Source organism: Schistocerca americana, chromosome 5 (assembly GCF_021461395.2).
Source record: "Schistocerca americana isolate TAMUIC-IGC-003095 chromosome 5, iqSchAmer2.1, whole genome shotgun sequence".
Classification (NCBI taxonomy): Eukaryota; Metazoa; Arthropoda; class Insecta; order Orthoptera; family Acrididae; genus Schistocerca; species Schistocerca americana.
In genome coordinates, this window is record NC_060123.1 from 641,831,415 (window position 1) to 641,852,716 (window position 21,302).

The window sequence follows — 21,302 nt, forward strand, 5'->3', positions numbered from 1 at the left end:
ACGTACTCTAACAGTTTTCTCTCTACTTATTCTGAACATCACTAAACTGACACACAATATTTTAGCGCAACGCAATCTTTCAATAATCCCTACAAAAGAATGGCCCTGACTAACAGTAACCTATACCTTTCATGAATCACTTACCTCACAAAAATCTTCGTTAATCGAACTACTGCTATACAGCGAGCGCCAATACTGCCAGCTAAACAAAAGATTCGAACTAATGAAGGCACTAACTACTGATAGGCATAGTTAGCAAATGAAAGATTTTGACAGAGAAGAAACAATGTGTGTATGAAATCTTATGGGACTTAACTGCTAAGGTCACCAGTCCCTTAGCTTACACGCTACTTAACCTAAATTATCCTAAGGACAAACACACACACCAATGCCCGAGGGAGGACTCGGACCTCTGCTGGGACCAGCCGCACAGTCCATGCCTGCAGCGCCAAACCGCTCGGCTAATCCCGCGCGGCAAGAAACAATGTATTTACCTTAATAATGTTCAAAAGTCATCATATATCTATCAATTCATGACATCCATCTTTACAAATTTCCTTTTTCTGGCGGACACATGTGCACATCGTCCGCTTAAAGTAACTTCTCAAAACTCTGGCATCTCTCTCTCTCTCTCTCTCTCTCTCTCTCTCTCTTTCCATATCCACCACTGCTGGCGGCTTACCTCCAACTGCCCAACGCTACGCGCTGTTCACATCCAACTGCCCAACACAACACAAGCGAATATTCCAACAATGAGTCCACCAGCCACAGACTGCACACAGCGCAGTCAGCGATTTTCATGCAGAGCACTACGTGGCGTTACCAACATAAGAACCTAAATTACCTACTTACATATTGAATGACCAGTTTCGACAGCCATGCCGCCATCATCTGATGTAATGCTTTCTAGAGCAACTGATTCTCGTTTGCAGTTGTTTGTAATCTTATTCGTTTCGCTGCTTTATACTCCACGTGAGGTATTATTGCTCGACATATCCCAAATGATGGACATCTCGGCGTTGCCGGTCTGGCGTAGAAGATAAGAATGCCACTGCCGCATCTGGATTAAATGCATCTGGAAGTTGACAGTTTCCTCGGTTAAATCTTCTGGCAATCTCTGTGTTAATGAAGTACTTCGTCAGATAAAGAGGTCTTTTCACGCTTAAAGCGCGGCAATAAACAGTACTATCACAGAATTCTGTCTCTTGTGTGCTTAAAGTCTTAAAGTCTTCTGGGAGATAGGTATCCTATCTTTCCTTTTATACTGTAAAAAGTGTAACATATCATTTGCTGCTCGCCGCGTGGGATTAGCCAAGCGGCCTAGGGCGCTGCAGTCATGGACTGTGCGGCTGGTCCCGGCGGAGGTTCGAGTCCTCCCTCGGGCATGGGTATGTGTGTTTGTCCTTGGGATAATTTAGGTTAAGTAGTGTGTAAGTTTAGGGACTGATGACCTTAGCAGTTAAGTCCCATAAGATTTCACATACATTTGAACATTTTTTGATTTGCTGCGCCCCGCATGTGTGCTAGCCTTATTCGCTGTTGTTGTAGCCTCTGCCTTTTTTCTGGCTGCAGAGGGAAGGGGGCTTTTCGTTCGGCCTTAAGACAATAGGCCGATCTTTCCGTAATCCTCCTAAATGGGTTTTGGTCGGAGTCAACCAGATGGATTTTAAGCGCAAGCAATTTCCCCATGACGATTGATTTTTGGTGACAAACATTGTACGAAACTTCTTAAAGTCCTGCCCGGAAGTGCCGCCTTTGCAGAACCGCTGTAAAATTAACAGGAAGTGGTCATATCTACATTCCTCCCCTGATTACGGTTAACTGAAAGGCCTATAAGTTAAATAATTTTGTAGAGCGTTTTTTGAGGCCGCGAAATCGAGCAGTCGCTCGCTAGCCCTCGAGGGGTGTAGAAGTCATGTGGCCTGTGAGAGGAGTTGATGTTTTCGTTGTGTACTTCTAAAGTTGGGAATAGGTGATCCCTCATGATCAATCAAAGTTCTTATTGCAGTACACAAGATTCATAAACTCCGTAGTCTGATTCCGGGTGTGAGCGTGAATTTCTGCTGAGCCACTTCGCTGTCTTTTCATGGCGAGGTTTGCGGACTAGTGAGTGTGGACACATTCGGTAAGCAGAGTGTCCCGAGAACAGAGCGTGGAACCACTCCCCAGCTGGTGGCGGTGCTGGACAGAAGTCACGGACGAGATTAAGGTTAGCTCAAGTGTTGCGGTAGCGTTCTCGCTTCCCGCGCCCGGGTTCCCGGGTTCGATTCCCGGCGGGGTCACGGATTTTCTCTGCCTCGTGATGACTGGGTGTTGTGTGATGTCCTTAGGTTAGTTAGGTTTAAGTAGTTCTAAGTTCTAGGGGACTGATGACCATAGGTGTTAAGTCCCATAGTGCTCAGAGCCATTTCAACCATTTTTAACACATGTGTCCTCAGAGTCTTTAGTGGTGGCATGCTTCAATAAAATCTTCTCGGTTTACAGGCCACATAACTTCGAATAAAACACACGAGCTTTCGATAGCTGTCTCCGCCGCCGTCCCGAGGAGATAAAATCACTGACTAAAAAAAGCGATGATCAGTAAAAAGTCTTGAACTTGAGAAACGCCAAACTGGATGTATTAGAAAGGGGAGGGGGGGGGGGGGTTCTTTGAGAAACAGTCATCACAGTTTTACACAGTTTATTGAAATAAAGCATCAGATTAAAAATTCACAAATTAATTTTTAACTGATTTGTCGTTGTCTGTTATTAAATTATTTAACTCACTTATATTATTGTTATACTGAGCACTGCAGTATATTGTGGTGATGAATGAAAAGAACAGAAACAAAAAGAATTTTGCCCATCGCAAGAAGTCAAAGGCTCGGAGGTTCATCCCTGTCCCTAGGATTGAATTATTGTGAACATGAATACTGTGAAAGACTTTTCGACAAAGAAATTTATCTGCATCATCTTCCACATGAAACTAATGCACGCTGGCCTGAAACACCAGCAAATGCTGTGAATATTCAACCAAGCAAAATTCCTAAGACACTGACCGCACTCAGTGAAATTACCACCAGGTGGTAAGATCAAAGCTACACAATCTTAAAACTGAAACGAAATGAAAAGCATAAGAAATAAAGCATACACACGACATATGTTCACACACACATTTCAATCAAAAGAAAACTTTTAACCGATACTCGAGTAACGAATCCGTGAACCGCATGTTCTGGATACAAAAAGCAAGGAGCAGAAAAGCTTTAATATGGAAAATATGTTGTTGTGGTCTTCAGTCCTGAGACTGGTTTGATGCAGCTCTCCATGCTACTCTATCCTGTGCAAGCTTCTTCATCTCCCAGTACTTACTGCACCCTACATCCTTCTGAATCTGCTTAGTGTATTCATCTCTTGGTCTCCCTCTACGATTTTTACCCTCCACGTTGCCCTCCAATGCTAAATTTGTAACCCTTGATGCCTCAAAACATGTCCTACCAACCGGTTCCTTCTTCTTGTCAAGATGTGCCACAAACTCCTCTTCTCCCCAATTCTATTCAATACTTCCTCATTATTTATGTGATCTACCCATCTAATCTTCAGCATTCTTCTGTAGCACCACATTTCGAAAGCTTCTATTCTCTTCTTGTCCAAACTATTTATCGTCCATGTTTCACTTCCATACGTGGCCACACTCCATACAAATAATTTCAGGAGCGACTTCCTGACACTTAACTCTACGCTCGATGTTAACAAATTTCTCTTCTTCAGAAACGCTTTCCTTGTCATTGCCAGTATACATTTTATATCCTCTCTACTTCGACCATCATCAGTTATTTTGCTCCCCAAATAGCAAAACTCCTTTACTACTTTTAAGTGTCTCATTTCCTAATCTAATTCCCTCAGCATCACCCGACCCGTGGCTTAACTCTGACAAAATATGAGAATTTTACTACGGAACTTGAAACTGAAATAGCAAATCAAACCCATACGTCAGTTAAAATAGCTACACGCCGCCACACCTAAACATGCTCACCAGCGCCAAGTCGCTCTTAAAACTACCATCTTCACTCAACAAAGGATCACTCCGGAATGACGGGAGCACGCACTACCTGTAACGAACTTCGACTAGGTAACCACAAGAGACCAGAGGGGTCCTTTCCGCCACCAACTTCATAACTGTCGAATGACCACTGGAAGGGTACAAATATCTTTGCCTTGACTGAGAAAGCTGCATTGGCTACGCGTTTACTACCACAGCAGACGGCCAGATGTATTGGTGCCATATAAAAGACAAATTCAACATTCACTCATTGATTCAGAGGATAAAGAGAGAAAGAAATTTTGGAAGCACGAAATGTAGGTAATATACAGTGTGATGTTGGATGACGCCTGATGGCATTGCGGGCAGGTGGCGCGGTAACAGAAGTAGGTAAGTGGAGCGGACACGGACGGAGGATCACTCTAGCGAAGATATGGGCTGCAAATGCGGAAATCCATTGAGATAAGCGATTTCGACAAAGATTATTGTCACGCAGAGCCTGTGAACGAGTATCTCGAAAACGCCGAAGCTGCTCGAACGTTCACGTGGTACTGTCGTGAGTATCCACGGAGAAAGGTAGGATAGTGAAACAACCACTAACCGGTAAATGGTTGGACGTCCACGACTCTTCACAGAACGTGGGGTTCGGAGGCTGTCTGCTCTGTAAACTACAATAGATACAGATCTGTGGCATCTCTACTGAAAGAGCACAATGCTGGTGCACGGCACAAGTGTTTCGGAAGACACCGTTCACCGTACATTGTTGAACGTGGAGATTCGCAGCTGACCACACCTCTGTGTTCACATGTTGATCCAATGACATCGTCAGTTAACGACTGCAGTGGGCACGGGATCATCGGGATTCGACCGTCGATCAATGGAAACGTTTCGGCTCTTTGGGTGAATCACATTTCTGCTACGCTAGCTCGATGGTCGTCTCCATCGAGGTGAAGGGCTCGAAACGTGCAGCTCGCCACGGACTGTTGGGAGCAGTGTTGTGCTTCGGAAACATTCTCCTGCGCTTGCATGGGACACAGCTGTAAACCACCTGCCACCGGAAACAGCGATCGTGTGAGACCCAACTCGCTTTATTTGTTCATGAGACCCAGAAAATATTAGATACAGGCTCCCAGGTAGATGCCATTTTCCTTGACTTCCGGAAGGCGTTCGATACAATTCCGCACTGTCGCCTGATAAACAAAGTAAGAGCCTACGGAATACTGGACCAGATTTGTGGCTGGATTGAAGAGATTTTAACAAACAGAACACAGCATGTTGTTCTCAATGGAGAGACGTCTACAGACGTTAAAGTAACCTCTGGCGAGCCACAGGGGAGTTTTATGGGACCATTGCTTTTCACAATATATATAAATGACCTAGTAGTTAGTGTCGGAAGTTCCATGCGGTTTTTCACAGATGATGCTGTAGTATACAGAGAAGTTGCAGCATTACAAAATTGCAGCGAAATGCAGGAAGATCTGCAGCGGATAGGCATTTGGTGCAGGGCGTGGCAACTGACCCTTAACATAAACAAATGCGAATACATAGAAAGAAGGATCCTTTATTGTATGATTATATGATAGCGGAACAAACACTGGTAGCAGTTACTTCTTTAAAATATCTGGGAGTATGCGTACGGAACGATTTGAAGTGGAATGATCATATAAAATTAATTGCTGGTAAGGCCGGTGCCAGGTTGAGATACATTGGGAGAGTCCTTAGGAAATGTAGTCCATCAACAAAGGAGGTGGCTTACAAAACACTCGTTCCACCTATACTTGAGTATTGCTCATCAGTTTGGGATCCGTACCAGGTCGGGTTGACAGAGGAGATAGAGGAGATCCAAAGAAGAGCGGAGCGTTTCGTAACGGGGTTATTTGGTAAGCGTGATAGCGTTACGGAGATGTTTAGCAAACTCAAGCGGCAGACTCTGCAAGAGAGGCGCTCTGCATCGCGGTGTAGCTTGCTGTCCAGGTTTCGAGAGGGTGCGTTTCTGGATGAGGTATCGAATATATTGCTTCCCCCTACTTATACCTCCCTAGGAGATCACGAATGTAAAATTAGAGAGATTCGAGCGCGCACGGAGACTTTCCGGCGGTCGTTCTTCCCGCGAACCATACGCGACTGGAACGGGAAAGAAAGGTAATGACAGTGGCACGTAAAGTGCTCTCCGCCACACACCGTTGGGTGGCTTGCGGAGTATAAATGTAGATGTAGAAGAAAATTTATGCGATGTCATCTTTCAGCAGTATAATTCTCTGTGTCTCGGAGCCATAACCAAGGTACAGCGGTTTGAGGAACATTATAGCTAACTTATATTGATGTCTTGGCGACCAAATTCGGCTGATGTAAATCCTATAGAACCCATCTGAATCGCAATCGGGCGCCATTACCGCGTACGCGTATCAGCGGCACTTTATTTACGTGAATTAGATGGCCTGTGCGTAACATGTAATGCTACATACCTCCACAAACCTATCAACAAACTGTCAGATCCCTAGCACGGAGTATCAGTGATGTATTTCATTCCAAAGACGGACAAACAAGCATAATGTTTTGGCTCATCAGTGTACATAGGATGGAGTGCTTACTGGAAAAATCGCCACTTTAATGTAGCTCTTTACCGCTGAATGAGGACAAACGCGAAGAACAAAACTGAATCACAAACGATTGAGTGTGAACAGCATGAAATACAGGGTGCGACTCTTAAATCTGGGGAAATGGTTGAAATGGCTCTGAGCACTATGGGACTTAGGCCGGCCAGTGAGGGCGAGCGGTTCTAGGCGCTTCAGTTTGGAACCGCGCGACCGCTACGGTCGCAGGTTCGAATGCTGCCTCGGGCATGGATGTGTGTGATGTCCTTAGGTTTGTTAGGTTTAAGTAGTTCTAAGTTCTAGGGGACTGATGACCTTAGAAGTTAAGTCCCATAGTGCTCAGAGCCATTTGAGCCAAACTATGGGACTTAACTTCTGAGGTCATCAGTCCCCTAGAACTTAGAACTACTTAAACCTAACTAACCTAAGGACAGCACACACATACATGCCCGAGACAGGATTCGAACCTGCGACCATAGCAGTCGCGCGGTTCCAGACTGTAGCGCCTAGGCCGGCCGCGGTGGTCTAGCGGTTCTGGCGCTGCAGTCCGGAATCGCGGGACTGCTACGATCGCAGGTTCGAATCCTGCCTCGGGCATGGGTGTGTGTGATGTCCTTAGGTTAGTTAGGTTTAAGTAGTTCTAAGTTCTAGGGGACTTATGACCTAAGATGTTGAGTCCCATAGTGCTCAGAGCCATTTGACCCATTTTTTTGTAGCGCCTAGAACCGCTCTGCCACCCCGGCCGGATGGACAAATGAGACTTTTTTTAAAAAACAAATTTATTAAAACAAAATACAAATGAAAATGAAATTACTTTTACAGATAAGTAGTGGTAACTTTCAACAGTAACATTAGTCAATGTAATCCGCTTCAGGCGCAATGACCGCTACCAATCTTAGTCCTGAATCGATCGCGCGCACTCTTTAGAACAGCGCTATCCGTATTCGCGATTGCTGCTTCGATAGAGATGCAACATTAGGGTACCTCACCTTATTGGTAACTCTTTCGACTAAGCTCCAAACACAGTAGTCGAAGGGGTTCAAATCTGGACTATTCAGGGGCCAGAGTTCCTTTGACCACACCATGTCAGTGTTATCAGAGAGCCAGTATTGGACTAAATGGCTCCTATGAGGTCCTCCTCTGCCATCCGACGCATTGCTCGCTCGCTGACGTTCAATACTGGCGTAAGTTTGCTCGACAATTGCCCCTGGTCCTCCGAAATCAGCGCCTGGGCCTTTTCAATTGCTGCCGCAGTTCGTGACACTCGTTTCCTCAAATTAAGTTTCCTCACTGGGTTAGCAGAAGCTTCCCCAGACTTCTCCGAAGCATTGCACTTGGCCACAATATCGTAAACAGTTGATCTTGCGTACCCGAAGAATCGAATTATTTCAGTGGGCGCCCAGCGGCTCTTCGGTTGTACTCTGCACTTGTCCTTAACATCCCGGCCATTTTGAGGTTCTGGCTGTTTACTAGAAGTTTCAAGAACACCAACTGCGACCTCTGGCGAAACTAGATATGACAGGAAATTCAAACTGAAATTTGTCTGGTTTAAGTGCCACATCCTGCGCAAGTTAAATATGAGGCGTGTTATTTCTAAGTAACTACCGTTTTGAAATTGAAAAAAGACGTTCTAAGATATCTCAATAATTTTATTTTTACATGAAAGCCTGTACCTTAATCTACGCACTGACGCCATTATAGTCTGATTCTTCCTTGTTTACGTTGTGTACTGAGAGTTTAAGATGCCTCCATGTTGTGTACATAGTTCCATGTAGTCAGCGTGTACACAACATTCCCACTAGAGCGCGCCTCGCTAAGCACAACAGCGCAGGCGCAGCGCTCGTCCGTCTCCGCACTACGAGATGGCGCTGCCATAGAGACGGACCAAATTCTGCTTCCGCCGATCCGCGTATTAATATGTAACGCAGCCAATAAGATTGCTGCTAACATAGAACCTTTTCTCCTCGCAGATCACACTCACGCAGTGATACCTGAACGCGTGTACAGACCTCCGATTACTCAGTCTGCATTTGTCTGCACCGGTCTGTACGAGTCTGCATTAGTCTGTACCAGTCTATAGTCAAGTTTCAGTCTGCGGCTGATAAGTTTATCATATTCCTGTACATAGCCATGAAGATAAATGAATAGACACTTTGCCAAGTATCAGAGATATGTAAGATTAACGTACCAAGACCAAAGAAACTTCAGATTGTCAGTTGTAAACAGCATCCAGAACCAAGTTAAGTAATTTTTATGCTTATTATTATTTTAATAAATGTGTGTGAAAATTAATCAAGTTCTGTTTAAAGTTGGTCATCGTCAATCTGCTACTCTAAGCGTGCAAGTGGCGTTTCTATCCTCTGTCCTAATGGCAGAAGATAAACACGCCACAATAAGACCACGAGACATATTGCTGACACTCGCCTACTTCGTTAGAGCGACAAGTGAATTAATGTGATGGTGTGTGCACCGAAGGTCTTACAGTACGCACACCACACTCCGATAATCGTGAGTCCCGCCGACTGTGAAGCAGGGGCTGTTATAAGATTTCTTAGTGCTAAAGGTCTAAAAGCGATCGATATTCATCCTGAGATCTGTGCAGTTTACGGAGAAAACATTATGAGTGACGGAATGGTAAGAAAGTGGGTGAGAGCATTTAAAGATGGCCGCAAAAATGTTCATGATGAACAACGGAATGGGCATCCTTCGGTCTTTAATGAAAGTTTGGTGCAGGAAGTGGACAATAAGGTGAGAGAAAGCAGACGCTTTACGATTTCCTTCTTGCGGGATGGCTTTCCTAGTGTTTCTCGTAGTGTTTTGTATGGCATTGTGACCGAGCACTTGCATTACCGAAAATTTTCCGCACGTTGGGTACCGAAAATGTTGACGGATGTGTACAAAACCAAACGTTTAGACAGTGCATTGACTTTCCTTGAGCGGTACCACATCGACGGTGATGATTTCTTAAGCCAAATTGTTACGGGCGATGAAACGTGGGTGGCATACGACAGACCAGAATCAAAGCAACAGTCCATGGAAGTTGAGCAAGGGCATCGTTTTGCTGAAAGACAATGCCCGTCCACATGCGGCGAATCAGACCAAAGACCTCATCACATCTTTCCGATGCGAAACTCTAGATCATCCTCCGTACAGTCCCGATCTTGCGCCCAGTGACTACCACCTGCTCTTGCACTTAAAAAAACACCTCGGCAGTCAGCGTCTTCAAGACGATGACGAAGTCAAAAATGGTTCAAATGGCTCTGAGCACTATGGGACTTAACTTCTGTGGTCATCAGTCCCCTAGAACTTAGAACTACTTAAACCTAACTAACCTAAGGACATCACACACACCCATGCCCGAGGCAGGATTCGAACCTGCGACCGTAGCAGTCGCGCGCGAAGTCAAAACAGTGGTGTGCAGGGGTTAGCAAGTCAGGCGGCAGACTTCTATGGGGAGGGTATTCAAAAACTGGTACAACGTTATGATAAGTGCCTCAATATTGACGGAAATTATGTAGAAAAGTAGATTAAGGTACAGGCTTTCATGGAAAAATAAAATTATTGAGATATCTTAGCACGTCTTTTTTTAAATTTCAAGACGGTACTTACTTAAAAAACGCGCATCGTAGCATGAAACGAACCTAATAGAGACAGTTCAATGGCAGAGCTGCTTCTCCGTCGCCTTTTCGTTTCTGATGGTAAAATGTAGCCAGCTTTCACGTTCGTTTCCGTCTCAACTGTGCGAATGCGACTTCCTGACTTGCAGATCACCCAAACGTGCGGCTGTTCATAATGCACGGCGGGCTCATGGGGACGCAGGAGGGGATAACGGCCGGCGTGCCGCTGCTCGTCGTTCCGTTGTTCGCCGACCAGCAGCTGAACGCGGAGAGGGCGGCGGCGGCGGGCAACGGCATCCGACTGCACTACGACGGCCTCACGTTCGAGACGCTGCGGAGCGCCGTCGACGTCCTGATCAACGACACGAGGTAACGCACGGCGCTTAGCGTCACCCTTAAAGCCGTCGGCACACGGACCGTGCACCCGAACGCTGAGCGTGCCGAGTTTCTGACGTCATAGCGTGGAATAGCACGTTCGGGAGTCTTTCCGAATTTGCAGAGCGATATCTAGCATGTCAGATATTCTGAGCGTGAATCTGAGCGTTGAACAATCAGATCGCACAACGCCACACACACGACAACTCCCTTCAGCTTTGAGCTGTGAGGCGCATATTGGCATTCAGTTCAAGCCTATATGTATATATGTCGTTTCTGAGCACTAGAAAATTGAGAATCACTCGAAAACCCGTTGTTAACTCCATGATTCGTTGCAATAAAATAATGAGAGACATCATATTCGTTGCAAAAGAATTATTGTAACTTGCCTATTATGAGATGTCATTTGAAGGTAGCGACACACTGAGGATCCACCAAAAACACACTGTTCTTGGTAGGATTTGTTATAATTAAATTTCAGTTAGTAACATAGCTACGATTAAAGCATTTACCAAGTGATAACATTAGCAACAAGTGAATTGTTGTCACTGTAACGTAGTGAGTAGCGTTGATGATTGTGGACTGAGTATATGGTGTGATGATGGTTCGCGTCCCGAGAAGTCTAAACTTTTTTTCCCAATATTCGCGTAAATAATAGGTTCTGGTGCTTTATTATTAGTTAAGTGTAAGTAAGTACTACAGTATTTGATGTTATGTAAATATAAGGAGTGAGTTTGTTCGATTGGCTTAATCTACAGGACATCTTGCACTACTTGTATAAAGATATTTTGTTCCTTTTTCTTTTGAGTTTCGTAATTTACATGTTGTAAAGATTCTACAACTGGGTAGGAACAGTGATTAAGTAAGAATGACCTTAGGGTGTTTTTAGAATGAGGAAGGGACAAAATAGTGTTTATCTTATGCAGAGAACTATTGCAAATTTGTGTCGCACTGTTTGTAATGGAACTTTTATAAGCCTGTGTCCTTATTGATTGGACATGGAACATCCCATTTTGTCTTAAAACATGTACATCGATATTGAAGTTTTTGTTTGTGTATATTACATATAGAACAATGTGACTAGGATATGAACAATGGAGGAAATGTGCGTTTTAATAAAGCTAACGTGGGAATTTTGCTCGCGCCTGTGAGTAGTGTGATTTACGAACTAAACAACACACAACTGCCGCTAGAGTGCGTTGTGATCGCGTACACCACGTTGGGGCCCACGTACCGTATGCACAAGTCGCATCGTTCCTGAGCGTTCAGCAGCACGTTGAACTCGGCACGCTCAACGTTGACGTTCGACAGCACGGTCCGTGTGCCGACGGCTTTAGTGCCCACTCGCACGTTCCTCTTTGCACACAACGAAAGAGTGCTTAAACTCGTCACTCTCCATTGCTACTGCACATTGCACTGATCCGAAGACACGTTGTGAGTTCCCCACTACGTGTTTCTATACGAAATTTATCCCAAATTTACCTCCCACTCTACAAAAAGGCTACGTATTACCAGAACGATGTACCTACGAACTTAAACCCTAAAGCCGTCGGCACACGGACCGTGCTGTCGAACGTTAACGTTGAGAGTGCCAAGTTCAACGTGCTGCTGAACGCTCCGGAACGATGCGACTTGTGCATACCGTACGTGAGCCCTAACGTGGTATACGCGATCGCAACGCACTCCAGCGGCAGTTGAGGGATGTTTCTAGTTCGTAAATCACACTGTTTACTCAACAGGCGCGCGTAAAATTCCCACGTTAGCTCTATTAAAACGCACATTTCCTCCATCGTCCACGAAAAGGAAAGTACCATGTCCAATCAATAAGCACACAGGCTTATAAAAGTTCCATTACAATCAGTGCGGTACAAATTTGGGATACTTCTCCACATAAGATAAACATTATTTCATCATTCCCACATTTTAGTACAATCCCAAGGTCAGTCTTACTTGATCACTGTTCCTACCCAGTATCAGAATCTCTGAAACTGTGAATTACGAAGCGTAAAAGAAAAAGGAGCAGAATATCATTATACAAGTAGCGCAAGCTGTCCTGTATATTAAGCCAATCGAACAAAGTCACCCCTCAATAAAAGGTGAACTTATATTTACATAACATCAAATATTATAGCATATACATGTATTAAACTAATAATGAAGTATCAGAACCTAATAAAAACGCAAATGTTGGGTAAAAAAAATTAGGAAGCGTTACGACGCGAACCACCGCCCCAACAAAATTATATTTTACGACAAAGAAGCTACTCATTACGCTAAACAAACAACATCGCATTTTCTTACCTCTTGTTAAAAATGTTAATCATAGATCATTATGTCACTATTTGAAATTTAATTATAACAAATTCTACCAAGAACAATGCGTTTTGCGTGGATCTTCAGTGTGTTGCTGCCTTCCAATAGCCTATTCTCACAATACGCAAGTTACAATAATTCCTTTGCCACGAATACGTTGTTTCTCATTATTTTATTGGAACGAATCACACAAACTAACAACTGGTTTTCCAGTGATTCTCAATTTGCTGGTGCTCAGAAACGGCATATATCCATGTTGTTGTTGTTGTGGTCTTCAGTCCTGAGACTGGTTTGATGCAGCTCTCCATGCTACTCTATCCTGTGCAAGCTTCTTCATCTCCCAGTACCTACTGCAACCTACATCCTTCTGAATTTGCTTAGTGTATTCGTCTCTTGGTCTCCCTCTACGATTGTTACCCTCCACGCTGCCCTCCAATACTAAACTGGTGATCCCTTGATGCCTCAGAACATGTCCTACCAACCGATCCCTTCTTCTAGTCAAGTTGTGCCACAAACTTCTCTTCTCCCCAATCCTATTCAATACTTCCTCATTAGTTATGTGATTTACCCATCTAATCTTCAGCATTCTTCTGTAGCACCACATTTCGAAAGCTTCTATTCTATAGGCTTGAAAAGAATGCCAATATGGCGCCTCACAATTCTGTACTGAAGGGAGACGGCGCGCGTGTGACGTAGGTGGCTTTGTGCCATCTCATTGGTCAACGCTCATACGCACGCTCAGAATATCTGACATGTCAGATATTACTCTGCATGGTCGGAAAGACTCCCGAACGTGCCATTCCACGCGATGACTTCAGAAACTCGGCACGCTCAACGCTCAACGTGCGGATGCACGGTCCGTGTGCCGACGGCTTAAGGCTGTCGCACTGAACGATGATTGTTGAAAAACACGGTTTTGTAGCCAAAAGAATGGGGAATAGTACGGACTATTGGAATTCCGAATAAAACCAACCTGCTTTTAGACGAAAATGTGTTGCATTACCTATTGAACGTCCCACGTACTGTAGGGGGATAAGACGATAATCGAGTTATTTTGGTTTTGTGCAGGTACAGGGAGCGGGCTCGGCAGCTGTCCGTGTTGTTCAGGGACAGGCCCCGGCCGCCGCTGGAGGAGGCGGTCTACTGGGTGGAGTACGTCATCAGGCACCAGGGGGCGCCGCACCTCAGGTCTGCCGCGCTCGACCTCGCCTGGTACCAGTACCTGCTCCTAGATGTCGCCACCTTCGTCGCAGCAGTGGCGTCTCTGGCGCTCCTGGCGCTGTACTACCTCGTGCGGCAAGTGTTTGCGTACGTGATGCGATTCTTGAAGAGCGATCTCAAAGCGAAGAAGGAGTGAATACATTTGCTCAGGTGTCACAGGCATTACTATCTCTAGGGTTTTGACGGTCGATAAATTATCGGCAAGCTTTAGATGTTGCAGGAGAGTTCTTGTAGAACGTAAATACTGTAGGATCAACGGAGACCACACAAAAAAGAAGAAGTGCTGAGTTGTCGATAGACACACACAAAAGAAGAAAGGTTGCTAGCTTTCGGAGGTATCCTTTGGTGAGTTAAAGTACACCAACACTCACTACCTTTCACACATACGCATAAACATGCCTATGCTCGTACATGTTCAGTTTAGCAGGCACCGTGTAGAGACATAGACATGTGTGTGTGTGTATGTGTGTGTATTCCAGCCCAATAATGGATAACTCTCAAAGCTAGCAAGTTTTCTTTCTTTTGTGTGTCCCTGTTGACAAACAACTCTATGCCTCTGCTATCCAGTGCGTGATCTTCTTTTATACTAAAATATTTATACTGACAAGTTTTGGTACTCTTGTAAAATACAGAAATGTGAGCATCGTTCGAGTAAAAATGCACGTCAATGCCCAGCTTAAATCCGTTTTACAAGAGCGACTTTCCAGTCCAAATCGATTACTTGTCATGGATGCGCAATTCGCGCTTGTGTGTAGATGAACCACCAACCATGTCGCGAGTGGGTCAGTGGCGTCAGTGATCAATTGACTGAGTCAAAAATCCTGAGCGTGCGGACGATAGCAGATGTGCAGAAACAGGAATTGTGGCTTCGTCTGATAACAAAGGATGTCAAACCTATTCTCGCCGAACTCATTTCTGTCATAGTAATGGATTTTGTGCCATCTCAAACTCTCGTTTTCACCAACACATTGTAAAGGTTGCACGATGGCCTGTTATTTTCCCTGCCAATATTATTCCGTCAGAGAGGCGAAATATCAGAAAGCATCAAGGTATTCGTTTTAAAATTTCTGGCTAAAGAAAATGCCCACACTGTGCATACATGAGAAAGTGAACTGGATAAACATTTGTAGTGAACGCTGTTTCAACAGTGAAAAAAAAATCGGATATATTTAACCAGGAAAATAATTTTTGATGTTGTTTGTCATTTAGGTAGTAAGCAAGATACAAAGAATGAAATGAAATGGGGCCATTTTCTGTCTTCTAAATATTGTCTGATGTGTTTGAAGTATTTTTTCTCTTGCAAACAACTGTAGATGTTTTAAAATGTTTGAACAATACTTTAGCTATACTTTCGGTTCTGAGGAATGTGGAGACTTTATCATTCGATCTTAGTCAAGAAGATTCGTACAGCTCTGTTATCATTCTTGTTTTACCATACTTCGATTTTTTTTCCTCGAAAACTCATTTTCACTGTGGAAGTGCCAAGATGTGCAGTGGACAGTTCTCACAAGGTACGCAGATCCGGCGCTGCCGTGTAAACGTAAGCGAGCATTCGTGACAGACGGGGCTTATTACAGGAATGAAACGCCACAGGCGCTGCCGAATCCGTACTTACCACGAGTATTTGGCTGAGACAAGAAATTCGCCCGTGTGAAAGGGGCTTAAGAGGAAGCTATCGCTTTCTAGGTACTGCCCAGCAAAACGAACTGACGTCATGGCCACAGTGGCAGTACCGCCATGTTTACAGCCTAGAAATAGGAAGGGAAGGCAGCAACGTAGTACACTCCAATTTTCTTACAAGTGGAGCACTGTCACTATGAACCGGTGTTTGGATCACTTCGCTAGATGTACCTGGCCAACATGTAAGATGGAATACATATCCCTCCAGATCTCAAAGAGAACCATGTCATTACAGTATTAGTTCTTTTTACAGCTCATGTATTTCACTAACATTCTATTGATATCAAACTTTAACCACTTCGCCCAACCTGACTATGAAAACTGTCCACAGATCTCCCCAGCCTTCTAGCTTCTTGACGAGGTCCCCAATCTTAACCCTTCATTCCACTTTCCTTCCTCCCTTTCCAAATACTTAGTTTGGGGTCTTCCTCCCCAAATCTTCCACCCCACATCATTTCCCAAACACTCTCCCTCCAGAAACCCTCTTCACCTACTGTTCGCTTCCTGTAGTTTCAATGAAATGAAATGCTACATTTTTACACAATGTCGTCAACTGGTTGTATTATTTAACAATATTTTACTTAAAATATTCAATGAGCAACTGCCTGTTTTCATAGTTGTAAAAAAACACGTACATGTTTTATATTTGTAAATGTTTTAAGTGCTATATTTATGTATTTTATCAAATCTCTCGACTGAAGGAAGGCACTGCACCACTGCCAGTCGTCAGTAATAACAATGTAGGGGAAAGAGTGTTCCACTGTTATGGTGACATAGGGCTGTCTATTTTTTGCTCAGTTTTGTGATGAATGAAGTGTTGAAGTACGAGACACTAGCTATGCCATAGTAAGATTCATGCTGCCCACGCAGCTAGCTGCGTGGTTTAATGCACTGCTTCCCAGTGGAATACTGTCGGGGTCCGGTGTGCCAACCAGCCTGTGGATGGTTTTTAAGGTGGTTTTCCATCTGCCTTGGCGAATGTGGGCTGGTTCCCCTTATTTCGCATCAGTTACACTATTGCTGCGCAAAAACTGTCTTCACATATGCATACACCATAATTACTCTACCACGCAAACATTTGAGCAAACACTCGTCTGATATGAGACGTTAATGGGAGGGGGAGGGGGGGGGGGGGGTCCACTGGGGCCGGAGCTCCGAACTGCACAATATCCCTGGGTTCAGCGTGGGGCAGCGGTGGGGTGGGTGGACTGCTGTGCCCTGTTGTGGGGTTAGCCACTGAGGGCTACAGCGACACGAAGCCTCTCCATCGTTTCTAGGTCCCCAGTTCAATACACACACAATATACAAGATTCAGGCCACGTTACTGAAGTATACTGGAATATAGCGTTCCATAGATATCAGTTCCGTGGTGAAGTGGAGAATAAGCCCGAATTTACAGTGATGATGCAGAAAATTGGCTATGGCTTACTGAGAGTGATCATCTCTTTAATGATTTAGAGAAACAATATAAGCCCCAAATGTAGCTCATCGAGGATTTAAATGACAGTCCTTTTGAATTCAACATCATTGAACTGTGACTGAATAAAGTTAGGATCATAACTGTATCTGATGTAGCTTCAACTACCTGTTAGTACAAATAGTTACTTGATACAATGACACTCAACGTAATTTTAACTGCGTTTCATGGACATATATAGTGCCCAGGCCCACACGTGCAGCCACTCTTTTGGTATCAACTCAGTACCAATGAAACATTTTTCACGGTGCACAGAAAATTTAAGAGTGACTCTTGGAAGACCGCGCTCTCACATAATGGCAAGGCCGTTCCTAGTCATGGTAATCTGATGGTAGGGTGAAGCACCTATCCCCAACCCAAGCGACGTGACTTATTCAAATCCGCCAATGGTTTTCAATGTGCTCTATTTTGCAAAGAGGCAAAATTTGTCTCCAGCCCTACTAATGTTTATGTATATATTTTCCATTGTTTAGGTTTTCTGCTGAGCCACTATTTATACTCAACATCACGCGATTTTCAGATCACAGTTGTACAATAGGTGCAGGAACGACGATTTCAGAGAAAATCTGTGATCTGCATATCTCTCTGTCATGCAACTGTCCTTTGTAGTGTCTTTCACGAAATCCAGTTCCTTCTAGATGCTGCAATTTTCACAAACAGTAGCGAATTTTAACAGTTTCTAGTCCTTTCCCAACGCTATTTAGGTATTTATACTTAAGCTGATTAAATTCACTGTACAGTGCAGTGTCGATATTGAAGCGTTATGGCCTCTTTCTTGAAAATAAACTTGTGAAGGGGAGGATTTATATTACGTAATTTATTTTATAAATGTTTCTCTGCCGTCTTTTTTGGTGAAGCAACGAAGCTCTTTGTGTATTGATTCTCGCAATGAAATAAATTATTCATATCACATAAGTTTATTTATACAAATTATTGTAAATAACTTTCGTAATGCGTTGTTAAAATGTATATTTTGATATTTATAATAACTTCAAAATAAATTTTGACTCTATGTATTTCTCTGTACGTCTCTCGATTTCCTATCCATAAGGAGACACTGATATGAAAGTTACATGAATTACATGTTCCATAAAATGATTTGCACGATTTTTATTGAAATGATGTAAAATTAACCTGTTTACAGGCTTTGTACAAATGATTTATTCTCTGCGCATCTATTGTGGATGACGAATTACAACTGTGATTTAAATTGGCAATTTCTCTGGATATAAATATGCAACCTGTCGCTTTCTTGGGTTTTAGATACTACTTGTTGTACCATTAACCAGTTTTCGACCCACAGCATACCGGTCGTCATTTGGAGGTTTTACACGAACATCATATCGTGATGCAATGTAGTTAAACGCTGTGGTGAAGGACAGGCGAAAATGACGGACATTTAAAACTCGGTAACGGAACGTCTTCGAAATGGAAATGTTGTTACGTTGTTGTCACTTACAGTGCAACTACATCGTGGTATCCATAGCAAATCTGGTGTCTCGCAAAAGCTGTTCGGCGCGGACGCCACGTTGCAACACGCAGTCGTCGGGTTGGTTGTCAGCTCAGCCCTTGCGACTGTACGACGTTCTGGCTCCATTTGCATCGCGACCTGCAGAGGTTCTCTCATACGCCTGACCAAAGGACAGAGGGCGTGTAAATCACCAAGAGAGGTCGCTCCTACCACGAATGTTTTGGTGCATCAGCCAATGTCACGTACAGTCAATGACGAGGAAGTGTACCTCCACTGTGCGGTTATTTAGGACCGCACCAGCGCCGATCACATCCGGTACGACCGCCGCCTTCGCCGCATAGGGACCTTGGCAACGTAACTGCGGTTCGTGGTATCAGTGATAGTGTGGCCAGAGCCACATGTCTTCTTAGTCCTGGTACAGTCAGATGGCTCCAAACGGTCTCTGGTGACGTAGCAGGTTCAACACGTGCCCGGATTTCTTCCCCCGATTGCCTCAAGTTGGCCACTTCTGCGTGCGTCTGTACTTCGCGAACGTCCAGAATCTGGTCAACGGGTACGAGAACGTTCCAGACACCACTGTTGAAAGCAGCGACAAACGATCAGTACGTTATGTCTAGTACTTACAGCAATCCATCAATACGTCCATCCAGCTTCACGCAGGCTTCCAATGCAACGCCATTCAGATGGCTGAGGCTGTTTAACAGGAGTCATAGAAAATGTATAATGGAATAGTCAACCATTCTGATAACTGTTTTACTTTCAGTTTAATTTGGGCTTTATGTTCTATATTTCGGTATGTTGTTGTTGTTGTGGTCTTCAGCCCTGAGACTGGTTTGATGCAGCTCTCCATGCTACTCTATCCTCTGCAAGCTTTTTCATCTCCCAGTACCTACTGCAACCTACATCCTTCTGAATCTGCTTAGTGTATTCATCTCTTGGTCTCCCTCTACGATTTTTACCCTCCACGCTGCCCTCCAGTACTTAATTGGTAATCCCTTGATGCCTCAGAACATGTCCTACCAACCGATCCCTTCTTCTGGTCAAGTTGTGCCACAAAGTTCTCTTCTCCCCAATCCTATTCAATACTTCCTCATTAGTTATGTGATCTACCCATCTAATCATTTCGAAAGCTTCTATTCTCTTCTTGTCCAAACTATTTATCGTCCATGTTTCACTTCCATACATGGCTACACTCCATACGAATACTTTCAGAAATGACTTCCTGACACTTAAATCAATACTGGATGTTAACAAATTTCTCTTCTTCAGAAACGCTTTCCTTGCCATTGCCAGCCTACATTTTATATCCTCTCTACTTCGACCATCATCAGTTATTTTGCTCCCCAAATAGCAAAACTCCTTTACTACTTTAAGTGGCTCATTTCCTAATCTAATTCCCTCAGCATCACCCGACTTAATTAGACTACATTCCATTATCCTTGTTTTGCTTTTGTTGATGTTCATCTTATATCCTCCTTTCAAGACACTGTCCATTCCGTTCAACTGCTCTTCCAAGTCCTTTGCTGTCTCTGACAGAATTACAATGTCATCGGCGAACCTCAAAGTTTTTATTTCTTCTCCATGAATTTTAATACCTACTCCGAATTTTTCTTTTGTTTCCTTTACTGCTTGCTCAATATACAGATTGAACAACATCGGGGAGAGGCTACAACCCTGTCTTACTCCCTTCCCAACCACTGCTTCCCTTTCATGTCCCTCGACTCTTATAACTGCCATCTGGTTTCTGTAAATAGCCTTTCGCTCCCTGTATTTTACCCCTGCCACCTTTAGAATTTGAAAGAGAGTATTCCAGTCAACATTGTCAAAAGCTTTCTCTTAGTCTACAAATGCTAGAAACGTAGGTTTGCCTTTCCATAATCTTTCTTCTAAGATAAGTCGTAAGGTCAGTATTGCCTCACGTGTTCCAGTGTTTCTACGGAATCCAAACTGATCTTCCCCGAGGTTGGCTTCTACTAGTTTTTCCATTCGTCTGTAAAGAATTCGTGTTAGTATTTTGCAGCTGTGACTTATTAAACTGATAGTTCGGTAATTTTCACATCTGTCAACACCTGCTTTCTTTGGGATTGGAATTATTATATTCTTCTTGAAGTCTGAGGGTATTTCGCCTGTTTCATACATCTTGCTCACCAGATGGTAGAGTTTTGTCGGGACTGGCTCTCCCACGGCCGTCAGTAGTTCCAATGGAAAATTGTCTACTCCGGGGGTCTTGTTTCGACTCAGGTCTTTCAGTACTCTGTCAAACTCTTCACGCAGTATCATATCTCCCATTTCATCTTCATCTACATCCTCTTCCATTTCCATAATATTGTTCTCAAGTACATCGCCCTTGTATAGACCCTCTATATACTCCTTCCACCTTTCTGCTTTCCCTTCTTTGCTTAGAACTGGGTTTCCATCTGAGCTCTTGATATTCATACAAGTCGTTCTCTTATCTCCAAAGGTCTCTTTAATTTTCCTGTAGGCGGTATCTATCTTACCCCTAGTGAGATAGGCCTCTACATCCTTACATTTG

The 21,302-nt window shown here is 43.9% G+C and overlaps 1 protein-coding gene across 1 annotated transcript in view; it reads left to right on the forward strand.

Annotated features, from left to right (window-relative positions):
* LOC124616603 (UDP-glucosyltransferase 2-like) overlaps positions 1 to 14,277 on the forward strand; it is a 102,692-nt gene extending 88,415 nt beyond the window's left edge. Inside the window, exons 5-6 of the mRNA XM_047144924.1 lie at positions 10,382 to 10,601; positions 13,989 to 14,277. Coding sequence (XP_047000880.1) covers positions 10,382 to 10,601; positions 13,989 to 14,277 — 509 coding nt within the window. The remainder of the gene's footprint in view (positions 1 to 10,381; positions 10,602 to 13,988) is intronic.
* Positions 14,278 to 21,302: the final 7,025 nt, after the last annotated feature.